Source organism: Gracilinanus agilis, chromosome 3 (assembly GCF_016433145.1).
Source record: "Gracilinanus agilis isolate LMUSP501 chromosome 3, AgileGrace, whole genome shotgun sequence".
In the NCBI taxonomy this organism is placed as follows: domain Eukaryota; kingdom Metazoa; phylum Chordata; class Mammalia; order Didelphimorphia; family Didelphidae; genus Gracilinanus; species Gracilinanus agilis.
The window spans coordinates 605193216-605213096 of record NC_058132.1 but is presented as its reverse complement, the minus strand read 5'-3'; the positions used below and the strand labels follow the sequence as shown (position 1 = coordinate 605213096).

Sequence of the window (19881 nt, the reverse complement as noted above, 5' to 3'; positions counted from 1 at the left end):
GGAAGAATCCTTAAAGACCATTGAATTCATCCCTCTCATTTGAAAAACAACAAAGTTAAGGTTAAAAAAAAGTTAAATGAGGGTGTAGTTAGGTGGTCCAGTAGATTGAAAGTGAGGCCCAGAGATGGGTTCAAATCTGGTCTCAGACACTTCCTAGCAGTGTGACCCTGGGCAAGTCATTTAACTCCCACTGCCTAGCCCTCTCTGCCTTAGAACTAATACACAGTATTGCTTCTAAGACTAAGGTAAGGGTTAAAAAGAAAAGATAAATGAGACCAGTGGTCTCACTACTAAGTAAGAGTCTGAGGTGAGATTCAAAGTCAGGTTCTCCTGAATCTAAGGTTTGCACTATCTAGGAATATCTTCCCCTTCCCTTCCTTCCAACTACTTTATCTAATTTAATTGACTGAATCACTATATGATTTTCAAGATAATATGCCAAATAATTCTGACTGCATTTTGTATTGCAACACTTGTATTATGACAGTGTATGGAGAAATTAGCATGAGATGTGCTTAAAAAAAAAAAAGATGGAAGGCATTCTATTGTCTTTACCAAATACAGATGGACAGCTCTAACATCAATTTTAATTTTTAATTCAATTTTCCTTTTTTTAATAAACAAGCTTTATTTTCTCTCTTCTATCTCTTCCTTAATTTTCATTTTTCAATGATTTATGAGCCTTCAGGTTCATTGTAAGGTACATACAATGTCATAAAACTGCTACATAAGTTTTATTGTATGTCACCAACTTCTAATCATATTCATTTATGATGTATGCAAAAATTCCATCTTTTTTCTAAATAACATGGTTATCCCTTATAAACAGTATGACAAAGATGACCCAGGATACCACCACTCACAACAGAGACTGAAATAATTGTTCTGAAATAAGGCAATGTTCTCTTTTCATTTTTGAAGGAAACCTTGAAAGGACAACTGAGATTAGGAATAAATGAAAGCTTTGCCTCAGTTTCCTTTGTTTTTATTTCTATCACTGGGAATCAAGTCCTGATCTCAGTGTTCCCATGACTTAGCAAGCTGCATTGGTCTCTGTCATTGAATGAGCCTAGCCCTAGCGGCTAAAGACATGGGAGCTTCCTGGGAACATTCACGGCTTCCTTCTGGCATACATTTCTTGCAAGCTGTGTGCACTGTAATAACTACTGAAGCAAGAAAGCCTCTCCATGTTTACCTACCTTTCTTCTCCTCAACACCAGTGTCAGACTTGAGGGTGTGACTGCTGCTGTGGAGGGAATCCTTCGGGTCTTCATTGTCATCCAGGATTCCGGCAAAGCTAATCTTCCTCTCATACCTGTGCCGGTCTAACTCAGGATCCAGCCGGAGTCGGCAGCTCTCCAGATCCTGAAACACCAAGGCAGACCGTTTAGAGGTTTATTCCAAGAACAGAACTGGACTAGAAGGAGCAAACTGACTACCATTCAGAATTCCATGAGTTATGTTTATTTAAATTTTTATGATATTTTTCTTTTCCAGATTGCAAATAGATTCAATTTTTAATAATTGTTTTCTGACATTTTGCAATTTGTGTCCTTTCTCTCCCTTCACCTTCTCTTCCCTCCCTGAGATGGCAGGTATCATGATGTAGGATATACATGTGCTGTCATGCGACACATATTTCCATGTTTGTCATGTGGTGAAAGAAGATATGTATGCTACTTATGTAAGAAAAAACTCACGAAGGAAATTAAGTAGAAAATGGTATGTTTCCATCTGCATTTAGACTCCCTCAGTTCTTTCTGCGGTGGTAGATAGCTTAGGGTTATTTTAGATCCTTGTATTGCTGATAATTATTTTTTTTAATTTTTAATTTAAGTATTTTTCCACAGTTACATGACTCCTGTTCTTTCCTTCCCTCCTCCCAGAGTGGACAAGCAGTTTTACTGGGTTACACATGTATTATTACTCAGTACCTATTTCTATATTATTTATTTTTGTATTAATCTTTTAAAAACCAAAACCCTATATCCAATACCCATATAAACAAGTGAAAAATCAAATGTTTTCCTTCTGCATTTCTGCTTCCACAGTTCTTTCTCTGGCTGTGGATAGCGTTCTTTCTCATAAGTCTCTTGGCATTGTCCTGGATCATTGCATTGTTATCAATTTTTCTGATAATTGTTGTCATTCAAAGTTGATCATCACACATTATTGCTGTCATTGTTGTATGTATAATTGTATACCTTAGTTATATTTTAATGACTGGATCTCTTCCAATGGATGTAAATTTTAGATTAGGGCTTTAAAATAATTGTTTTTGAATCTGTAGCATCATCATTCATTTATTTCCTTGGTCATTCATTCATTCCTCAAGTCTACCATGTGGCTAGGTGGCATAGTGGATAGAGTGCCAGGCTTGGAGTTAGGAAGATCTCACTTCCAATGTGGCCTCAAATAGTTACTAGCTATATGATCCTAAGCAAGTTGCTTTGCCTTAATTTTCTCTTTGGTAAAATGGGGATTCCTTCCTTCCTTTTTCGTTTCGTTTCGTTTCGTTTCGTTTCGTTTCGTTTCATTTCGTTTCCTTTCCTTTCCTTTCCTTTCCTTTCCTTTCCTTTCCTTTCCTTTCTTTTCCTTTCCTTTCCTTTCCTTTCCTTTCTTTNCTTTGGTAAAATGGGGATTCCTTCCTTCCTTTTTCCTTTCGTTTCGTTTCGTTTCGTTTCGTTTCCTTTCCTTTCCTTTCCTTTCCTTTCCTTTTCCTTCTTTCCTTTCCTTTCCTTCCATATTAGAATCAATACTGTGTATTAGTTTCAAGGCAGAAGAACAATAAGGGCTGGGCAATGGGGGTTAAATGAGGCCAGAATTGACCCCAGAACCTCCCATTTCTAGGCCTAGCTCTTAATACAGTGAGCTTCCTTCAACTTCCAAATAGCTATATGGAGAGTTAGCCCTGAGAAAAATTGTAAAATAGGAAAAGTGTGGCTGGTACTCAGCCTTTACTGCCTGTTCCTATGCACTTCCACCACACCCAAGGTACCTAACAAGGTCATGTTCCCTTCATGCTACCTCACATATATAAAATATCACACACACATATATATTTTGTGTGCTTATGTCATTTTCTCACAACAGTACTTATTATTCTCTCTTGTAGTACTTTTCACCTTAATGGCAGGACTCAGGTTGCCTCTTCTTTTACTTTTTAGTCTTTAACCTTGAATGTTTTAGCCAAACACCAGATATTGGTAATGCCCTCTATTGTGGAACTGACCTTGCCAGGATGTTTTTATTTTTAAAAATTAGAAATTCATCTCTCTTGGCAGCAGGGTAGGATCCCTGGCAGCCTCTACAGCCCATCCTTTTCACTGCTTCCTGTTGAATTTCCTCATTGATCCACTCCCTTACCTCTCAAGACATGGTGTTATTCCCCATATTATGCCGCCAACTGTAGGTTTCCAGTGCTGTGAGAATTTTATTACATTAATCAAATACACTAGAGGTTTGCAAACACTCCTGCTGCCAGTATTTTATTAAATCTTTAGAGCATTTTTGTTTGGGCAATATTTATGATTAGCTCTCAATTGTTCATTCTCAGTTTAGTGCCATCTCCTAGGAAGCAGTTTTGAGCATTTATAACCCTTCAAGTTGGTTTAAGCAGGTTAAGAATGCTAATTTTCTTTTCATGCTAAATTTAGGATTTGGCTTTGGAGCATTCATTAATGTCAAATGGAGCCATTCCATTTAAACTCATGAACATTCAGTGAAAGATTTACACTAATTTTTATTATTCATTCCATGTTCAAAATGGAACTCATTAACTTTTACTCTAAACCCATCCCTCTTCCAAACTTCCCTCTTTCTGCCCCCAAGTCACCAAGGTTCATACTCTTGCTCTTCTTGATTCTCTTCCTTCGTCCAACCTATCTAATTAGTCACTGAGTCTTCTCAGTTTCTACCTAATGGCTTTTCTCCTGTCTGTCCCTTCTTTCTACTCACACAGCCACCCCCTTTGTTTGAGCCATCATCACCTATCATTCACCAAGACTATTATTGAGCCTCCTAATTGGTCATCCTGTCTCCGGGGTCTCCTGCTCTAGTCTGTCCTCCACACAGCTGCCAAAGTGATTTCCAGTCAGACCGACTGACCCAAAAGTAGGAGTCAGACTGAATATCTCCCTTTCTTTATTCTGTTGTTGCTGTCAGTTGTTTTCAGTTGAGTCTGACACTTTGTCATACCATTTGGGGTTTTCTTGGCAAAACTACCAGAGTACTTTGCTGTCTCCTTGTTCAGCTTATTTTACAGATGAGGAAACTGAGGCAAACAGGGTTCCATGACTTACCCAGGGTCACACATCTTGTAAGTGTCTCAGGTCAGATTGGAACTCAGGAGGATGAAGCTTCCTGACTATGGGCTCAGCACTCTATGTACTGTGGCTCCTAGAGCTGCCCCTGCTCAATGACCAAGTGCATCCCTCTTCATCCAATGAATAAAGAAACTCTGCTGGCTTTTAAAACCTTTTATGACTTGGCTTCAAACTCCATTTGTAGTCGTAGACATTGCTCCTCTTTATGCATTCTATAGTTTAATACATATAACTTTTATGATGTTCTTCACACAGAAATCTCCTCCCTACCTTTTTGTTTTAAACTCTTACCTTCTGTCCTAAAATCAATACTAAATAATAGTTCCAAGACAGAAGAGTGGTAAGGACTTAGGCAATGGGGGTTAAGTAACTTGCCCAGGGTCACATAGCTAGGAAGTGTCTGAGGCCAGCTTTGTACCTAGGACCTCTAGTCCCCAGGCCTTGCCCCCAGCTGCCCCACCCCCTCTCCCCCACCTTTTGATTGACTCTCACAAAAAAAGAATCTATTTTCCTTATCTTTACCTCTAGGAATCCCTGCTTTCCTTCAAAGCTCAGATCATGGGCCACCATATACATGACATTTTTCCAATCCTTTCTCCCCTTTCTCCCTAGTGGTTCAAACCCACCCTTCCCTCCTAACCAACCTGACTTGCATTTGTTTTGTAGGATTTTGTGTATCTATGTCCACTCCACTAATATAATATAATATAATTTTCTTGACGAGATTGTGTATATACAAAGTCTCAAAGTCTTTGGCTTTCATATTGAAAGAGTTAATAAATCTTTGTAAAATTGGCTTTTTTTTTTTTTTTTTGGCTATGGTTTCCCAATGTGACTCTGTTTAAGGTGAAGTGATGATCACTTCATTCCCAGCTTAATTCACTCTCCTGATGGCTCCAGCATGCCAATTGGTCCCTTGACCCTGCAGGATGATCCTTCCTGGAGGCCTCCCTCTTAATGGGCGAGTCCGTGACCTGGATGGATCACCATTTCTTGAGGCGCTCCAGCCATGTCGCTCCCTTCATTCCCAGTTCAGGTTCCTCTCTGGTTTATTTTGCCTTCCCACTGGCTGTCTTGCCCCCAAGTGGACACTCTCACCTCCTCCTCCTAGATCCCCTTTATGTTTTTCCTACACTATTATAATATAATGTATTTGTATTTCTGGCACTCAGCACAGTGCCTGGCACATCATAAAAAATAGATTCTCTCTTTGCCGGTCCCTATCTCAAAAAGTCTAACAGAATCAATGTTCTCAGTGTCTGACTTAATTTCCTGTTTACTGTGTTTGCTTCTCTCGGGATGTCACATTTTTGATTACCATCTGGCAAACTGACCCTGACTTTTTGAATGTTTCCTTGACTCCTTTTGGTTTTATTGTCTTTGGATTGTATCCAAACTCCCTTCAGCTTCACTATAGTAGCTCACCTTGAAGGTTCTACGCCCTCCAGCCCACAGATGTTGATTCATGTGAAGATAAATTATACTCTCAGCAGGAATCTATAAAAAATAGTTTTGGGCAAGAAACTGAAGAGCTTAGAAATGATAGTTGGTATTTTCATCACTCGTGGTTGACTCAAAGCAAGGAGATGTAGGTAACAGAAGGAATAAAAATGTGAAACAGTCCTTCAGGAATGGTACTGGGCATGAAAACTCAGTATGAGGTTGTTGAAAAATGTAAGTATGAAAAGAAAAACTATTAGGAGAGGGAAAAAGAGATAAGATCTCTTCTTGAGATAGATGAGATGATCATGATAGAACAATGTCTACTCCCCTATTTTGTATGTTTTCTCTGTCAGTGAGAAAGCTATATGAATAGCAAAGAACAGGAAAAAATGCTCAAGAGGAGTTGAAACCCAAAAGAGTAGGAGCACTCTGCTTCTCATATGTTCACTTCATAAGGTGCAGAATAATTGCACCTTATGGTACTGAAAAGGTACTAAAAAAGTACTAAGGTACTGAAAAAAATGTTATGCTGGGACAGAGTGATGTTTGCAATGGTCTCTTGAATGGCTATAATATTAAAAATTAGAAAAGGCAAATAGAATCCCAATTTTTCAATAAAAGGAAGAATATAGTCAAAAATTATAGGCAAGATTGAATTAGATTTCTAGCCAAATTTCATAACCTCCACCAGTTATTTGGAGGGTAAGAAGGGATACACCATTCTATCACATAACCTCCCTCAATGTTCTACTTGAGCCTGCCCCTTGTGGATACTACCCCTTCTTCTACCCTGCCCCTTTATAGTTTTCCAGCTACACGTTGCTGCACTGGGGATGCCAATGACTTAACCCAAACTCATTCCACAATGATTAACAAAGTACCAGTACTATCATAATTCTCACAAACTCCAACACCACTATTCCTTCCCCATCCCAGTAAGAATGAATCCCTATCCAGCTATAAATTATTCAAACTTTTCTCTGTCCACTTCCCACTCCTCTACTCCCATCACTCTGAAGCTACTGGAAGGATTTATTTCATATACTATATTGATTTCTATAAAAGGGTCATGGATCAGAGAGAATTTCAGTGTATTCTTGTATTTGGGATCTAGGACAGAAACTCTGATTAAAGTTTGCTGCTTTTTACATTTTCTTTGTCCTTAGGAATCCCAAGGAATGTCTTCCTTTGAACAAAATTTGGTTAACAGAATAGTGAGTCAAGGATTCCCTTTCCATCTATGTGACCTTCATGCTTTGGGGATGAGATGGACCTCCTCCTAATTAGCTATTTACCAATGAGAAATGTCTTGGGAAGTTCAAGGGAGAAGGTGAATTATGAGCTTCTAAGAAGTGTATTAAATGCCTGGGCCAAGAGAGTGATTGGGGGGCATTTGAATTTTCAAAGAATCATTTGACTAGGGTAGGATTCTTTGACCAGTCAATTAACAAGTTATTTTAAAATATCAGAAATACTGCCTCTCAATAATTTCAATCATAACACTACCCACCCTTTTCATCATGCTCTTTGGAATACCTGTTGTAAGGTAAAAACTCGCTTTCACCTAAAACCTTTCCCTTTCCTGTTGCTTCCATCTTCTTGAAATCACTGAATCTGACAACCACTGGCTCTCTCCTGCTAACACAGCTTCCCTTGCCACTCTAATACTGGTGGCACTTTCACTTAAACCTCCTGACTCAATGGTCCTAGTGTGAAAGCTAGAATCCTTCTTGCTCCCTGATGACACTTCTAGTCTTCCCTCTACTTTCATGACTCAGTGGCATTTGCTCCCTTGAAATTCATTCAATCTATATTTATCAACTAATCAAGATTCTAGTAGCTGGTACCAACTGATTTTCCAGACATTCTTCCTATACCTGGAATGCTCTTTCTCCACATTTCTGATCTGGCCTCCCTGACTTCCTTCAAGTCTCAGGTAAAACTCTATCTTCCAAAAGAAACTTTTCCTGATTTGCTCTAATGTAACTGGGAGGTTGGGGTATTTGAAGAAGTATCTATCTACCTATCTATCTATCTATCTATCTATCTATCTATCTATCTATCTATCTATCTATACATATATAGGTACATATATACATATATACACATTTGAGGAAGTATATATGTTATAATATGTTAAGTATATATAACTATAGCTATATATGAAATATATAAATATATGTTCAACCTAGTTACTCAAATAGTTCATTTCCTTCTCTTCCACCATACCATAGCTACATATTATAATATACAGAAATAGTCAGCCATTTTCTGTAGGTACTAAAAGCAGTTTTCCCCTTTAGAACTCAGAACCTGGCAAAGCAGCCTTGGGCATGTGCCAATCTGACAATTAGGGAAGGGGTATAAATTGAAGTGCACAGACACAACCCCACTTCTTCTTGGGTTGGGAGGTAGGGAGGTGTCTGCTGTCCGGGCCCTGGGAGGAGGGAGATTTTGGTATAGGCAGGCAGGCAAGGGTTAACCTATATTGCTAGCCATATCAATCACCTTTTCTATTGATAAGGCCATTGAGCTTTATTTCATTCAAGATCATTTATCAAACCAACAAAATTTACTTCAACTTCTGACACAGGGAGACTTCATAGCTCTGGGCTCAGCATCTAACAGATTCCATATTAAGCTTCAGAGCCAATGGGAGACTCTCAAAGTCCCATTGAACTTTGGACCTAAGACATCTTTATATTTAAATAATATTATAACTTATTATACTTTAGGCAAGATTAATCAGGATTACCTACTTCCCTCTCTCCTACTCCCAGTTTACCTTCCAGTCAAAATACCCAAATAAACCTAGTTAATCTTCAAGCCTTTAGTAATTATTTAAGAGTTAAACAATTTACTTTTGAAGACAACATCTTTGATAAACATAGTCTGAATGTGTTAACAGCTTATCTGATCATATCCAGATCAGGCTAGTATTAACACATAGTTATTGCTAAGGTTCAGGAAGTCAGCTCTTACTTCCTAGTTACTTCTAAACCAACAGACAGTCCTGAGCTGTTAGTAGGGTGTATAGTCAAACTTGAGAATTCTAATCTCTTCAAGGAAGCTTTGCAAGCTGGTGTAGGAAGCAAATCTCTGCTCCCATATCTTGGCTGTGCAACTGTGCTTCTCTCATTACCTAATATTAAGATCTTGACCTTTGGGTGGTCATAACAATATAGAGATGGTGATACCATCAATTTTGTTAATGTCCACAAGTGTTCCACTTCTAGGTTCAGGAACTCTAAAATTCCCTTATTTGATCACAATTTATCATTTCACCTTTCCCATTGCTGTGAGACTCTTGACCCTGCTCTACCATCCTTATTGTGACCTCATCTACCTATCCAGACCAATTTCTAGGCCATTACTCCTACATTAGTAATATTCTCCCCCTTTTCCCATTTTGACCCCTTGGCGAACCAGTTCGCTTCTATACTATCTTCTTCTCTTGAGTCCCTTACTTCATTATTTTATCCCTAATATGACCCTGCCAAGCCTTGGCCTTGGACTTGGACTACTGTCACCAGCTACTGTTTTTGCCCCTACTCATTGAATGAAGTTGGAGAAAACAATGAAACTTTAGTGATTAGATCCATTATACAAATTTATATTGTAGAATTTCAACTGGGCCCTCAGGGTGGTCAGGCAATCCTTTTACACCTTCCTAATTGATTTACTATCCCACTTACTACAGTGCTTTTCCCTTCTAATGGCTCTTATACCTCTTTTAGCTCTTTTAGCTGAGAAGCTTGCCCCATATTTCATTGAAAAAATTGAGGTCATTTGCAGAGAGCTTCCTCTTCTCTCCTCCTCACCTCATCTCATATCACTCAGGTGTCATTCACCACTATCTCCCCTTTACCCGTGTCTCACATGCAAGGATAGCCCTTTTCCTTGTCATAATTAACCCCTCTACTTGCACAAGTGATCCCATTCCATCCCATTTTCTCCTGATGATCCCTACTCTCACTAATATTTAATCTTTTCCTAATTATTGTTTGCTTTCCTATTTCCTACAAACACACCCATGTCTCCCCTGTCCTCAAAAAGCCCCCATTTGATCTGTTCACATGCTTCCCACATACTCCCTTTTTGGACTAAACTCCTTGAGAAGGTTGCGTACAGTTAATATCTCCATTTCTTTTCCTCTCACTTTTAAACTCTCTGAAGACTCGATTTCAACTTCATCATTCAATTCACATTTTCCCATGATCTTTGAATGGCCAGATTTCATTGCCTTCTCTTTGTCTTCATCCTTCTTGACTTCTCTGCAGTCTTTGCCACTCTTGATCACCTCTCCTCCTTAATACTCCCTTCTCTTTAGTTTTTGGGACACTACTGCTCTCTCCTTGTTCTACTCAACCTTTATTTAGGTCAGACCCACTAATCTCAGGTATTCTCCAAGACAGTCCTGAGTCCTCTTCTCTTCTCCCTCTACACCATTTCACTTGGTAATCTCATTGGCTCCTATAGATTCAATGATCATATTTATCCTATTGATTCCCAGATCTATCCGTCCAGTCCTAATCTCGCTTCTGACTTCTAGTCTCATATTTCCAATTTCCTGTTGGATACCTCAAACTGGATGTCCCACAGCCATCTTCAACACCAAAACTGAGCTCATAATCTTCCCTCAAGCCCTTTCATCTTCCTAATTTTCCTGTTACTGCCAAGGGTCCTAATATCTTCCCTGACTTCTAGGTTTATACCTTGACTCCTTACTCTTATTTCCTAATTCCAATCTATTGTTAAGTCTTGACTATTCTACTTTCATAGCATTTCTTATCACTGTCCCCTTCTCTCTGACATGGTCACCACTTTGATACAGGCTCTCATCACCTCATGCCAAGTCCATTCATGTTATCTCCATATTTGATAAAACTCCAATGACTTCCTGCGATCTCTGGGATTAAATATAAAATCTTTCTCTCAAGGTCATTCATAACCTGGCCCAATCTTCTTATATCTTGCTCCCCACCATTTCCTTCCTTCATTTCCTTTACACAATATACTCCATCTCTCAACTTGGTGTTTTCATTGGCTATCTCTGTACCTGGAATGCTTTTCAAAAATAACTTGATTTTCTTGGCTTCCTTCAAGTTCCAGTTAAAATTCCACCTTCCAAAAGAAGCCTTTCCTGATTTTCCTTAATGTTCTTTCTCTTAGTGCTTTATCTCTACTGATTGTCTGAAATTTATCTCATATATGTATATATCTTGTTTATACATGGTGGCATGAGCATTTTCTCCTCAATTACATTGTGATTTTCATGAGAGCGGATAGTTTTTGCCTTTTTTTTTTTTTGTATCTGAATCACTTAGTTCAATGCCTGGCATATGGTATGTGCTTGATGAATGCTTTTTCAACAGATTTTTATAAGAGTATGGCTAGTAAGCATGAATAAAAGGTAGCAGTGATCACAATAAGCTGGTATATTTCATTAAGAACAAGTTATTCCAGATAAAGTCATCTCCTATTTTATCAGTGTTATTGGGAGATTGGGCAAGAAGAATACCCTAGAATTGATATATGGTGACTAGATTTTTAGCAAAAGTTCAAGATTCTTCATTTTTTTCTTGTTGAAAAGATGGATAGGCATCAACTAGACAATTTGGAATTTGGATGTGGAAGGAGTTGAGTGATGATATCCAAAAAGTAACAGTTAATGGTTCAGTTTCAATTTGGAAGTAGGAATACCTTAGGATCTGCATTTGGTCTTGTTCTGTTTTTATCAATGACCTGGATAAAGGCATAGAATTATCACACTTGCAGATAACAAAATGTTCAGAGCAATAGTCAGTCCATTGGATGGCAGAGTGGGCATGAAAAATGAAATGTCAAATTGGGCCTGGAGCACTGGGTTGAATCTAAAAATATGATTTTGGAGACAAATCTGATTTTATTGGTATAGAACATTTCCTCGACTACTGCAGATTAGTCTCTACTCTGCATTGAGTAATTATAGAATTGCCTAGCATGCTGAGACATTAAGTAATTTGTCCAGTGTAGCATATAGCTTATTTAGGTGAGAAGTGGGACTTCCCAATGCAAGGCCATTTCTTTATGCAGGAGGACAATATAAAAAATATATATCACTACTATATTTCAAAAATAGAGTCTCATAAACAGAGTCTCATAACTGCATTAAAACAATCCATTTCACAAGTGCAAGATAAGGAAAGTGAGCTTAGCCTGTTCTTTATCTGCTTAAGATCTTGAGACTCTCAAGGACTATGGAGGCATAGCGACCAAGAATAGTGATATATTACCACTCTTCTTTGCCTTGGTGAGATGACATCAGAAAATCAAGTTCATTTTGAGATGCTCCATTTGAGAAAGGCACAAGGACAAACAAGATAGCAAAGGGACTCAAAAATCATACCATATTAGGATTAATTGAAGGAAGTAGGAGAGGTTTAGCCTGGAGAAGACAAATTATAAGCAGATCAGTGGACAGAACACTGGACCAGGATTCAGGAAGCCTTGAGTTCAAATCCTGCCCCATTAGCTATGTGACCTGAACAAACTTTCATTTGCCTCAGCCTTCTCATCTGCAAAATGAGGATAATAATCACACCTATCTTCTCAGGTTGTAGTGAAGATAAAATGAGATGTAAAAGCTTTGAAGATCTCAAAGTGCTCTGTAAATACTACTGTTATTACTATTGTTATAATGATCATTACCAGTCATGACTTGAATGATAATGTGCTTAGTGGAAGAAATATTCACTTAAAGAAGTCAAAAACAGGTGAAAGCACAGATTTTATTGAAAAAAAGTGAGTTTTTATTATTGCTGATGATGTTATTTTTTTATCATTATCATTATTACTCATGACTTAAATGATAATGTTCTGACTGGGAGAAACATTCCCAAAAGAGATTAAATATATATGCAAAAGCACAAATTTTATTGTAAAAAAATTGGAATTTTTTATTGTTGTTGTGAACGTTATCATTATTACTCATGGCTTAAATGATAATGTGTTTACTGGGAGAAATATTCCCTCAGAGGAGTTAAAAACATAGGCAAAAGCACAGATTTTGTTATGTTTCCATAACTCATTTTGGTTATAATATACAATCTGTCATTTTGGAAAAATTTGAGGCACATTAATAACCACAGTATTTCCTAGTCAAATAGGCAACCCTTTTGGTTATCTTCACAGGCTAGTAACAATAGTAATGGGTCAATTATTTACTGTAGTAATGCTCCATTTTGTGATTTCTCTGCAGAAAATTAACTTTTGATAGGATTATGGGGAAAAGAATCCACTTTTTTTTTAAAACATGAGAATTCTTGGGTTGATTTAGCTTATAAAATTATATTTGTACATTTGTTCATAGAGAATGGAGCAAGTTGAGAAAGCATATGAACCTATGTGTGAGCCAGTCTAAGTATTTTCCTTATTTTCAGCATCTGTGCTTCACTTACCACCAGAGGTTCAGTGCGTGGGCGAGGCAGGCAGGAAAAAGTCTCTCTTAAGAAGGTCGTGATCTCCAGTAGAAGTTGGCAGGCTGCCATCTTGAGGGCGAAGGGGCAGCCACATTTGGTGGGGTTCACAGTACCTGTGAAGGAGGGCATTTCTTTGTTAAGAGGAGAGTCCAGTGGATGATGCAGAGGTTGAATCTGATGAACACCATTACACATTTGCAAAATCAAATAGTATCTCTAAACATGGAAGCATTCCCAATCAACATCAAGTGGAAAACTTTGATTCCTTGGAAGGCCGTCTACTCACATCTATACACAATAGTTGTCCATTTTGCAACTTTCTAGAGATGATTTCAGAATTGTGGAATCAGGTAACCCAAGTTAGATGTTTGTTTGAGTACTATACCGACCCTATCAGAGAGTAAAGGATCCCAGGTTCAAGAATCAAATGCTCAAAAAAAAATCGAATTTTAAAAATTCTTTAATTTGCCATTCAACCAGATTCAGGTTATCTTAATTATGTAGGACAGGCTGGCCAAGTGACATGCTGGTCTTATAGCCAAGAAAGAAGCCCAGCAGCTTAAATCTTGATTTATTAACTGTATTGCCATGGAAAAGCCACTAGATGGGGCAGAGGATAGGAAACTCAGCCTGAAATGGAGAAGAGCCAAGCTTACACTTAAGACAATTATTAGCCCTGTGGTGCTGGGTAAATCACTTCACCTCTGCTGTCTGCCTCAGTTCCTCTAACTATAAAATGGGGACCATAATGCCATCTTCCTCCCAGGGTTGAGAGGATCAGATGAGATATGTGCGAAGCACATAGTGGTGCATCATAAGTATTTGCTTCTTTCCTGCCTCAGCCACCTCCCTAGAATTTATTTCCTCCACAGACAATGATGGTCTTTGGTGGTAGAAGGAATCCTCACACTAGAAGATACTGTGCTGAAGAAATCACAGACCCTTGGCATATCTGTGTAATGGAAAGCAAACAAGCTCACTGTTGAGCTATAATAAAATAAGATCTGCTTAGCCAGGCAACCAGATAATCCATCGGCTTGTCTATAAAGAGAAGCTCTGCTGACCTAAACCTTTTCTATTTTCCTGAGTTTTATACCATTTGCTTGGTATGTTGCCACGACTACAGTACAATTGTGGAACGTTCTTCACTTTTACCTTGAGGAATGCTTGACATAAATTGGTTCAGCAGCTCTAGAGGATTAGCTAGGTAGAGGGAACAGAATGATGTTACTAGGGTCAAGAAGCTCTGAATTCAAATCACGACTCTGACATGGACTAGCTGTTTGACCATATTTCATTGAGAAGAGCTTTTGGGGGCAGGTTTGGGCTCAGTGAATAGAGTCAGACCTAGAGACAGAAATTCCTGGGTTCAAATATGGCCCCCAAAATTTCCTAGCTATGTGGCTCTGGACAAGTCATTTAACCTCAATTGCCTAGCCCTTTCTGCTCTTCTGCCTTGGAACTGATACCTGATATCAATTCTAAAACAGAAAGTAAGGAGGTTTTTTTTTATTAAAGTTAAAATTTTATTTTTTTATACCCTTTCCTTCCTTTTTAGAATCAATACTGTGTATTGGTTCTAAGGCAGAAGAGTGGTAAGGGCTAGGCAATGGAGGTGAAGTGACTTGCCCAGGGACACAGAGCTAGGAAGTATCTGAAGTTCAATTTGAACCCAGGACCTCCTGTCTCTGGGCCTGACTATCAATCCATTGGGTCACTCAGCTGCCCCCGAAAGTAAGGGTTTAAAGAAAAAAAATCCAACTTTTGGATTTTTTTGGAAACACATTTGGAAAACAAGAAACACAGCCTTTTAATTTTTGCTAAGTGTAATGTGCTATTGTTTGAAACTATCCCAGAAACCTCTCCATAGTAAGCCCAGCCTACATTAGCCTCAAAGCTTGGCTTGGAGACATTTCAAAGACAGTCAAGAACACCAGGCATTTCTCTGTGGTATCTAGGTTTTGAAAGAAAATAAATCGAGCCTGGGAGCTTGGGGAGTCACTCCATACTAGATGCATTCAGTTCCATTTTGGAACAATTCTTTCCCCCTCTGCCCCGCTCCCCCATCTGTCTATGTGTGAAATGTCCTCATACCACAAGGGTCAGATTTGCCATCTGAAAAGAAAAAAAAAGATCTTTACTTTTTTTTCCCTTTTGTATTTTGATAAATACTGAAGAAGCTGGAATTGTTCACCATTTATCCTGGGAGAAACTCAGAACTAGTTTGTTTGGTAGTGTGGAAACTCTTACTGCTTTCAACACACAATTGCTAATCAACTATTTTGTATACTTGTTTCCAATTTTCACTTTGACAAAAAAGCTCTGTAATCAAAGCTATTAGAATAAAATTTCAAAAAAAAATCAAGTGACAACCTGTCGATAAGTATTTATTAAGGACCTACTACATGCCAGGAGCTACACAAAATGCTTTACAAATATTCCCTCATTTGATCCTCACAACTTTAGAAGGTAAGTTCTATTATTATCCCCATTTTAGAGATGAGGAAACTGAGGAAGCCAGAGGTTAAGTGACTTGCCCTGAGTCATATAGCAGCTAGTGTATAAGGCCAGATTTGAATATAGGATCTCCCATCTCCAAGGCTGGCTCTCAATCCACTGAGCCACCTAGCTGCCCTCCTAATTTCTTTTCTAGAAAAGGAACAGGATATGTGTGTGTATATATATATATATATATATACATATATATATATATATATATATATAATATAAAATCATTTATTTATTTATTTGTTTGTTTTTCTTTCTTTACAGAAAAATAAATTTAATGTCCTCATAGAAAAGATAAGATAGGCATTTAGGCTGAGATGACAGGCATGATGAAATACAAACTATTCCTATAAATAGTAAACTTATTCTATATTACTATATCTATATCCAGTCACAAATACTTCTACTCTCTTTTGCAAAGAGTCTTTCCTGGTCTTTAAATGCTAATGATTTCTTTCTGAGATGAGCTTGTAATAATTATAATATATTTGTAATATTTGTAAAATATATTTACAAATTTATATAGATATATATTATATACGTATATTATGATATATGTGTATATTTATATATTGGGATGCTGGCTGACTATGGGCATTTAGGGAATCCACCCTAGTGGAGCCTCTGCTTCTTTAAGACCATCCTTTACTGTGACTTTGGCATTGATCAGTGGCAGCACCACGTGAGCAGTGGTCCATTTCTCTCTATCAGAGGCCATGGAGACAGCATCTCCAATCTCCCTAGCAACAGGATGGTGGCAGAGGCGATTTTCGAAAATGCTTTTTGTGTTCTGTGGTTGAGTCACAGTAGCAATTAGCTCAGATGCTGGGCTTTTCAGACGTTGCTAAGTGACATTTACTAGGCTGTTTGCATTATTTTCTCTCTCTGCATTTTGTTCTTAAGGCTGCCATCCTGATTCATCATGTCAGCACTACATACAGGAAATTATTTCTGAACAAAGGAAGGACGGAGGTGCCTTAAGGACCTCTTTTCTGCCAAGGCTTCCTTTGAATGTCCCTGTGCCATTTCTGGGCAGCACAGCATTGAGAGTTCTCTGAGCTAAACCTGGGAATACAAAAGTGCTTACGCTAGGAATTGGTCCCTCGGAGCCCTGCCTACAATGAAGGGAAGGGGACAGAAGCTTCTTTGCTGAAATATATACAAGTCCACCTTAGTGGCCTCCCATAACGAATGGTCCTGAGAAGACGAGTCTCTCTTTAAGGCATCCCTGTTCTGAAGGACCTCTGGAAATTCAGGGCTGTGCTAGGGAGGATAAGATCATTGGTTTGGATCTTGGAGGGAAGGCATTAAAAACAAACCCTTCCTCCTTGGATGGGGATACTGAGGCATAAAGAAGGTCATCTTGTTAGTGTCTGGAACAGAATTTGCTCCCAAGTATAATACCCTACTTGTTATGGCAACTTGATTTAAAAAAACAAAATAAACCCTTCCCTTCTGTCTTAGAATCAATATTGTGTGTTGGCTTCAAGGCAAGACGAGTGGTCAGAGTTAGGCAATGGGGGTTAAGTGACTGACCCAGGGTCACACAGCTAGGAAGTGTCTAGGGTCAGTTTCGAACTCAGGACCTCCCTTGTCCAGGGCTGGCTCTCCATCTATGGAGCCACTTCGCTGCCCACAGACATCTTGACTTCTAATAAGTGTTATTATCACCACCAATAATTATTACAGATGAGGCAGCTGAGTCTCAATAAGGCTAAAATATATACCTCCAGTTCCAAATACTTTTACTCTCTTCTGCAAAAAGTCTTTCCTGGTCTCCTTTAAGGACTAATGATTTCTTTCTGAGGTTAGCTCTAATTTACTCTGTGTGTGTGTGTGTATGTGTGTGTATGTGTGTGTGTGTGTATGTGTGTGTGTGTGTGTATGTGTGTGTGTAAGAGAGAGAGAGAGAGTGTGTGTGTGTAGTTTTCCCCATTAGAATGTGAACTCCTGGTGAGAACATACTACTCTTGCCTTTGTGTCTCTGTGTCCCCAAAGCTTAGTACAGAGCCTGGGACCTATGGAGGTTTTTAATCACTTCACATTGTCTTGACACAGCCAATAAGAAGGTTTTAAACATGTGTCCATCTAATTCCAGGTCCAGGACTCTCTCCACTCCTCACTACGATGCTTTTACTAAATGATTAGAGATATAGGTCTGTCCCAGGAGGGTCCTGCCTGGCCTCGTGTTCTATATTGGACTCTCAGAAGAGGGTGGAGGGAGGCATCTCAGAAATGGGTCCTCAGTGGATGTGTAGAATAGAATTTTATACTATTCTTCTATTTCTTGCAGAGATGGCAGTGAGGTGGCACTGGGGTAGGTCTTAGGAATCTGGATCATGTGCATTTGAATTCTGACAAGTTCTGTGACCCTGCACAAGCCACTTAATTTTTCTGCCTCAGTTTCCTCAATTGTAAAATGAGTATAATAGAGCACTTATCAACCTATTGTGATGAGGATTTAATGACTGAACATAGGCAAAGAGCTTTATAAACCTTAAAGCACTATAGAAATAATAGCTATTAATAGATGTGCATTGAATTAACCTAGAATCACGTTCTTACACTTATAACTAAATACATAAAAAAAATATCCTATGTCCTCTAGGCTGCATTTTTCTTCTTTGGTCCAGATCTGTGATTTCACTGACAGAGTAAACACTTAGAGTAAAAAGTCCAAATGCATGCACAAAAAAGGGCCTATTTCAAACTATTTCCTTGTGACTATCTTGCCTGAAACTTGGGGGAGAAATTCACCCCTGTACATACACTAGGCCTGGCCAAGACTTTGAACTATCCATATTGTGCTCAAGCACAGAACTCAGTTAGAAGGAACTTGAATTGGACTAGAGGTGGAATTTAAAATTTCAGAACTGAATGGATTTTATTTCTGTTTTTTTTAAAAGTCTCCGTATCTTATTGTATTTTGCTGATTAGTTTTGTGAATTAATTTTGTTGTTTTGTTGATTTTTCTGTTGCACTGAGTCATTTTAAGCTAATGAAATTTTGGCTGCTAGATTAATTCTGTTTATGATTTTATGGCAACTTCCAAATAGTGAACAAATCTATTAGAACTGATAAAAAAGGTTTTTTGACTGTATAGCTTGTAGTCTGTTACTCATATTGTATTTCCTCATTTCTTTAAGGTTTCATTTTTTAAGTTTACCTGTATTAATTCAATTGTGTTATCTGTACCATTTATGAACATCTTAAACATTTTTAAGTTGTAAAAAAGCCCATAAGCCTTATGTATACTGAATTTGCCATCTCAACTATAGGATCACATGTCTTAAGTTTTTATTCTATCTTGATAATTGTGTACAGCCTTGGAGATTTTGATGCCTTGAAAATTTAAATTATAATTTTATGAGAGGTCTTTAGAATTGACTTTAGATGCCTAGTACCCTTCTGTATAAATGATAAGGTTTTATATATTTATTTTAAAGAATTGTTGTCTTAAAGGGGTTTTTTTTTTTTACATAGGAAGTCAGGAGAGCTCCTGTATACTTTATGTTTAACCTCTATGTTTTAGCTTGCTTTCCTATCAGAAGGATCTAGAAATCTTGAAGATAATTTAGATCCAGAAGTTTTTTTTTAATTTAAATCAGATTTTTTAAGGCTCTGCCCCACAATTACCATGGAGGCAGTAATAGAGTTTGTTAAGAAAATATCTTAGCTAAGGTTGAATGATTTACTATACCTGTTGAATTTGTAACAAGTATACAATTTTTTTTCTTAAACATCATAACAAGTGGTTATAATAATGGGCTTGTTTGCTATTGTCTTTAAATGTGTTATTGGAAATTATGGTACTTTATTTGAATTTGCATTATGAGTCTGCTATTTAAGAAAACCATTTACACTCACAATTCATGCAAAAGCTTATCAGGAAATGGATCTCATTTTTGGGTGAAAAACCTTTCACTAGTTCTAAGCTATATATTTTTTGATTTTTAAAAAATTCTTTTCTTTTTCTTCCTTTTCTCTCCTTTTCTCTCCTTTTTATGCTTGAGAGCATAATATTTTTTTCCCCTGGATTTTAAATTTTCTTATTGCTTTTCCTTTTAATTTTTTTTAATAGCGCAATTGATTTTTTCCCCATTTTTGTACTTAAAGTACATATAATCAATGTTAATCCTTTTTTT

The 19881-nt window shown here is 37.8% G+C and overlaps 1 protein-coding gene across 3 annotated transcripts in view; it reads right to left on the bottom strand.

The window, feature by feature from the left end:
* UNC80 (unc-80 homolog, NALCN channel complex subunit) overlaps positions 1 to 19881 on the bottom strand; it is a 233058-nt gene that overhangs the window by 108021 nt on the left and 105156 nt on the right. For all 3 annotated transcript variants that reach the window (XM_044667510.1, XM_044667509.1, XM_044667511.1), the window contains exons 25-26: positions 13208 to 13341; positions 1200 to 1365 (exon numbers count right to left, since the gene is read on the bottom strand). In XM_044667510.1, coding sequence (XP_044523445.1) covers positions 1200 to 1365; positions 13208 to 13341 — 300 coding nt within the window. The remainder of the gene's footprint in view (positions 1 to 1199; positions 1366 to 13207; positions 13342 to 19881) is intronic.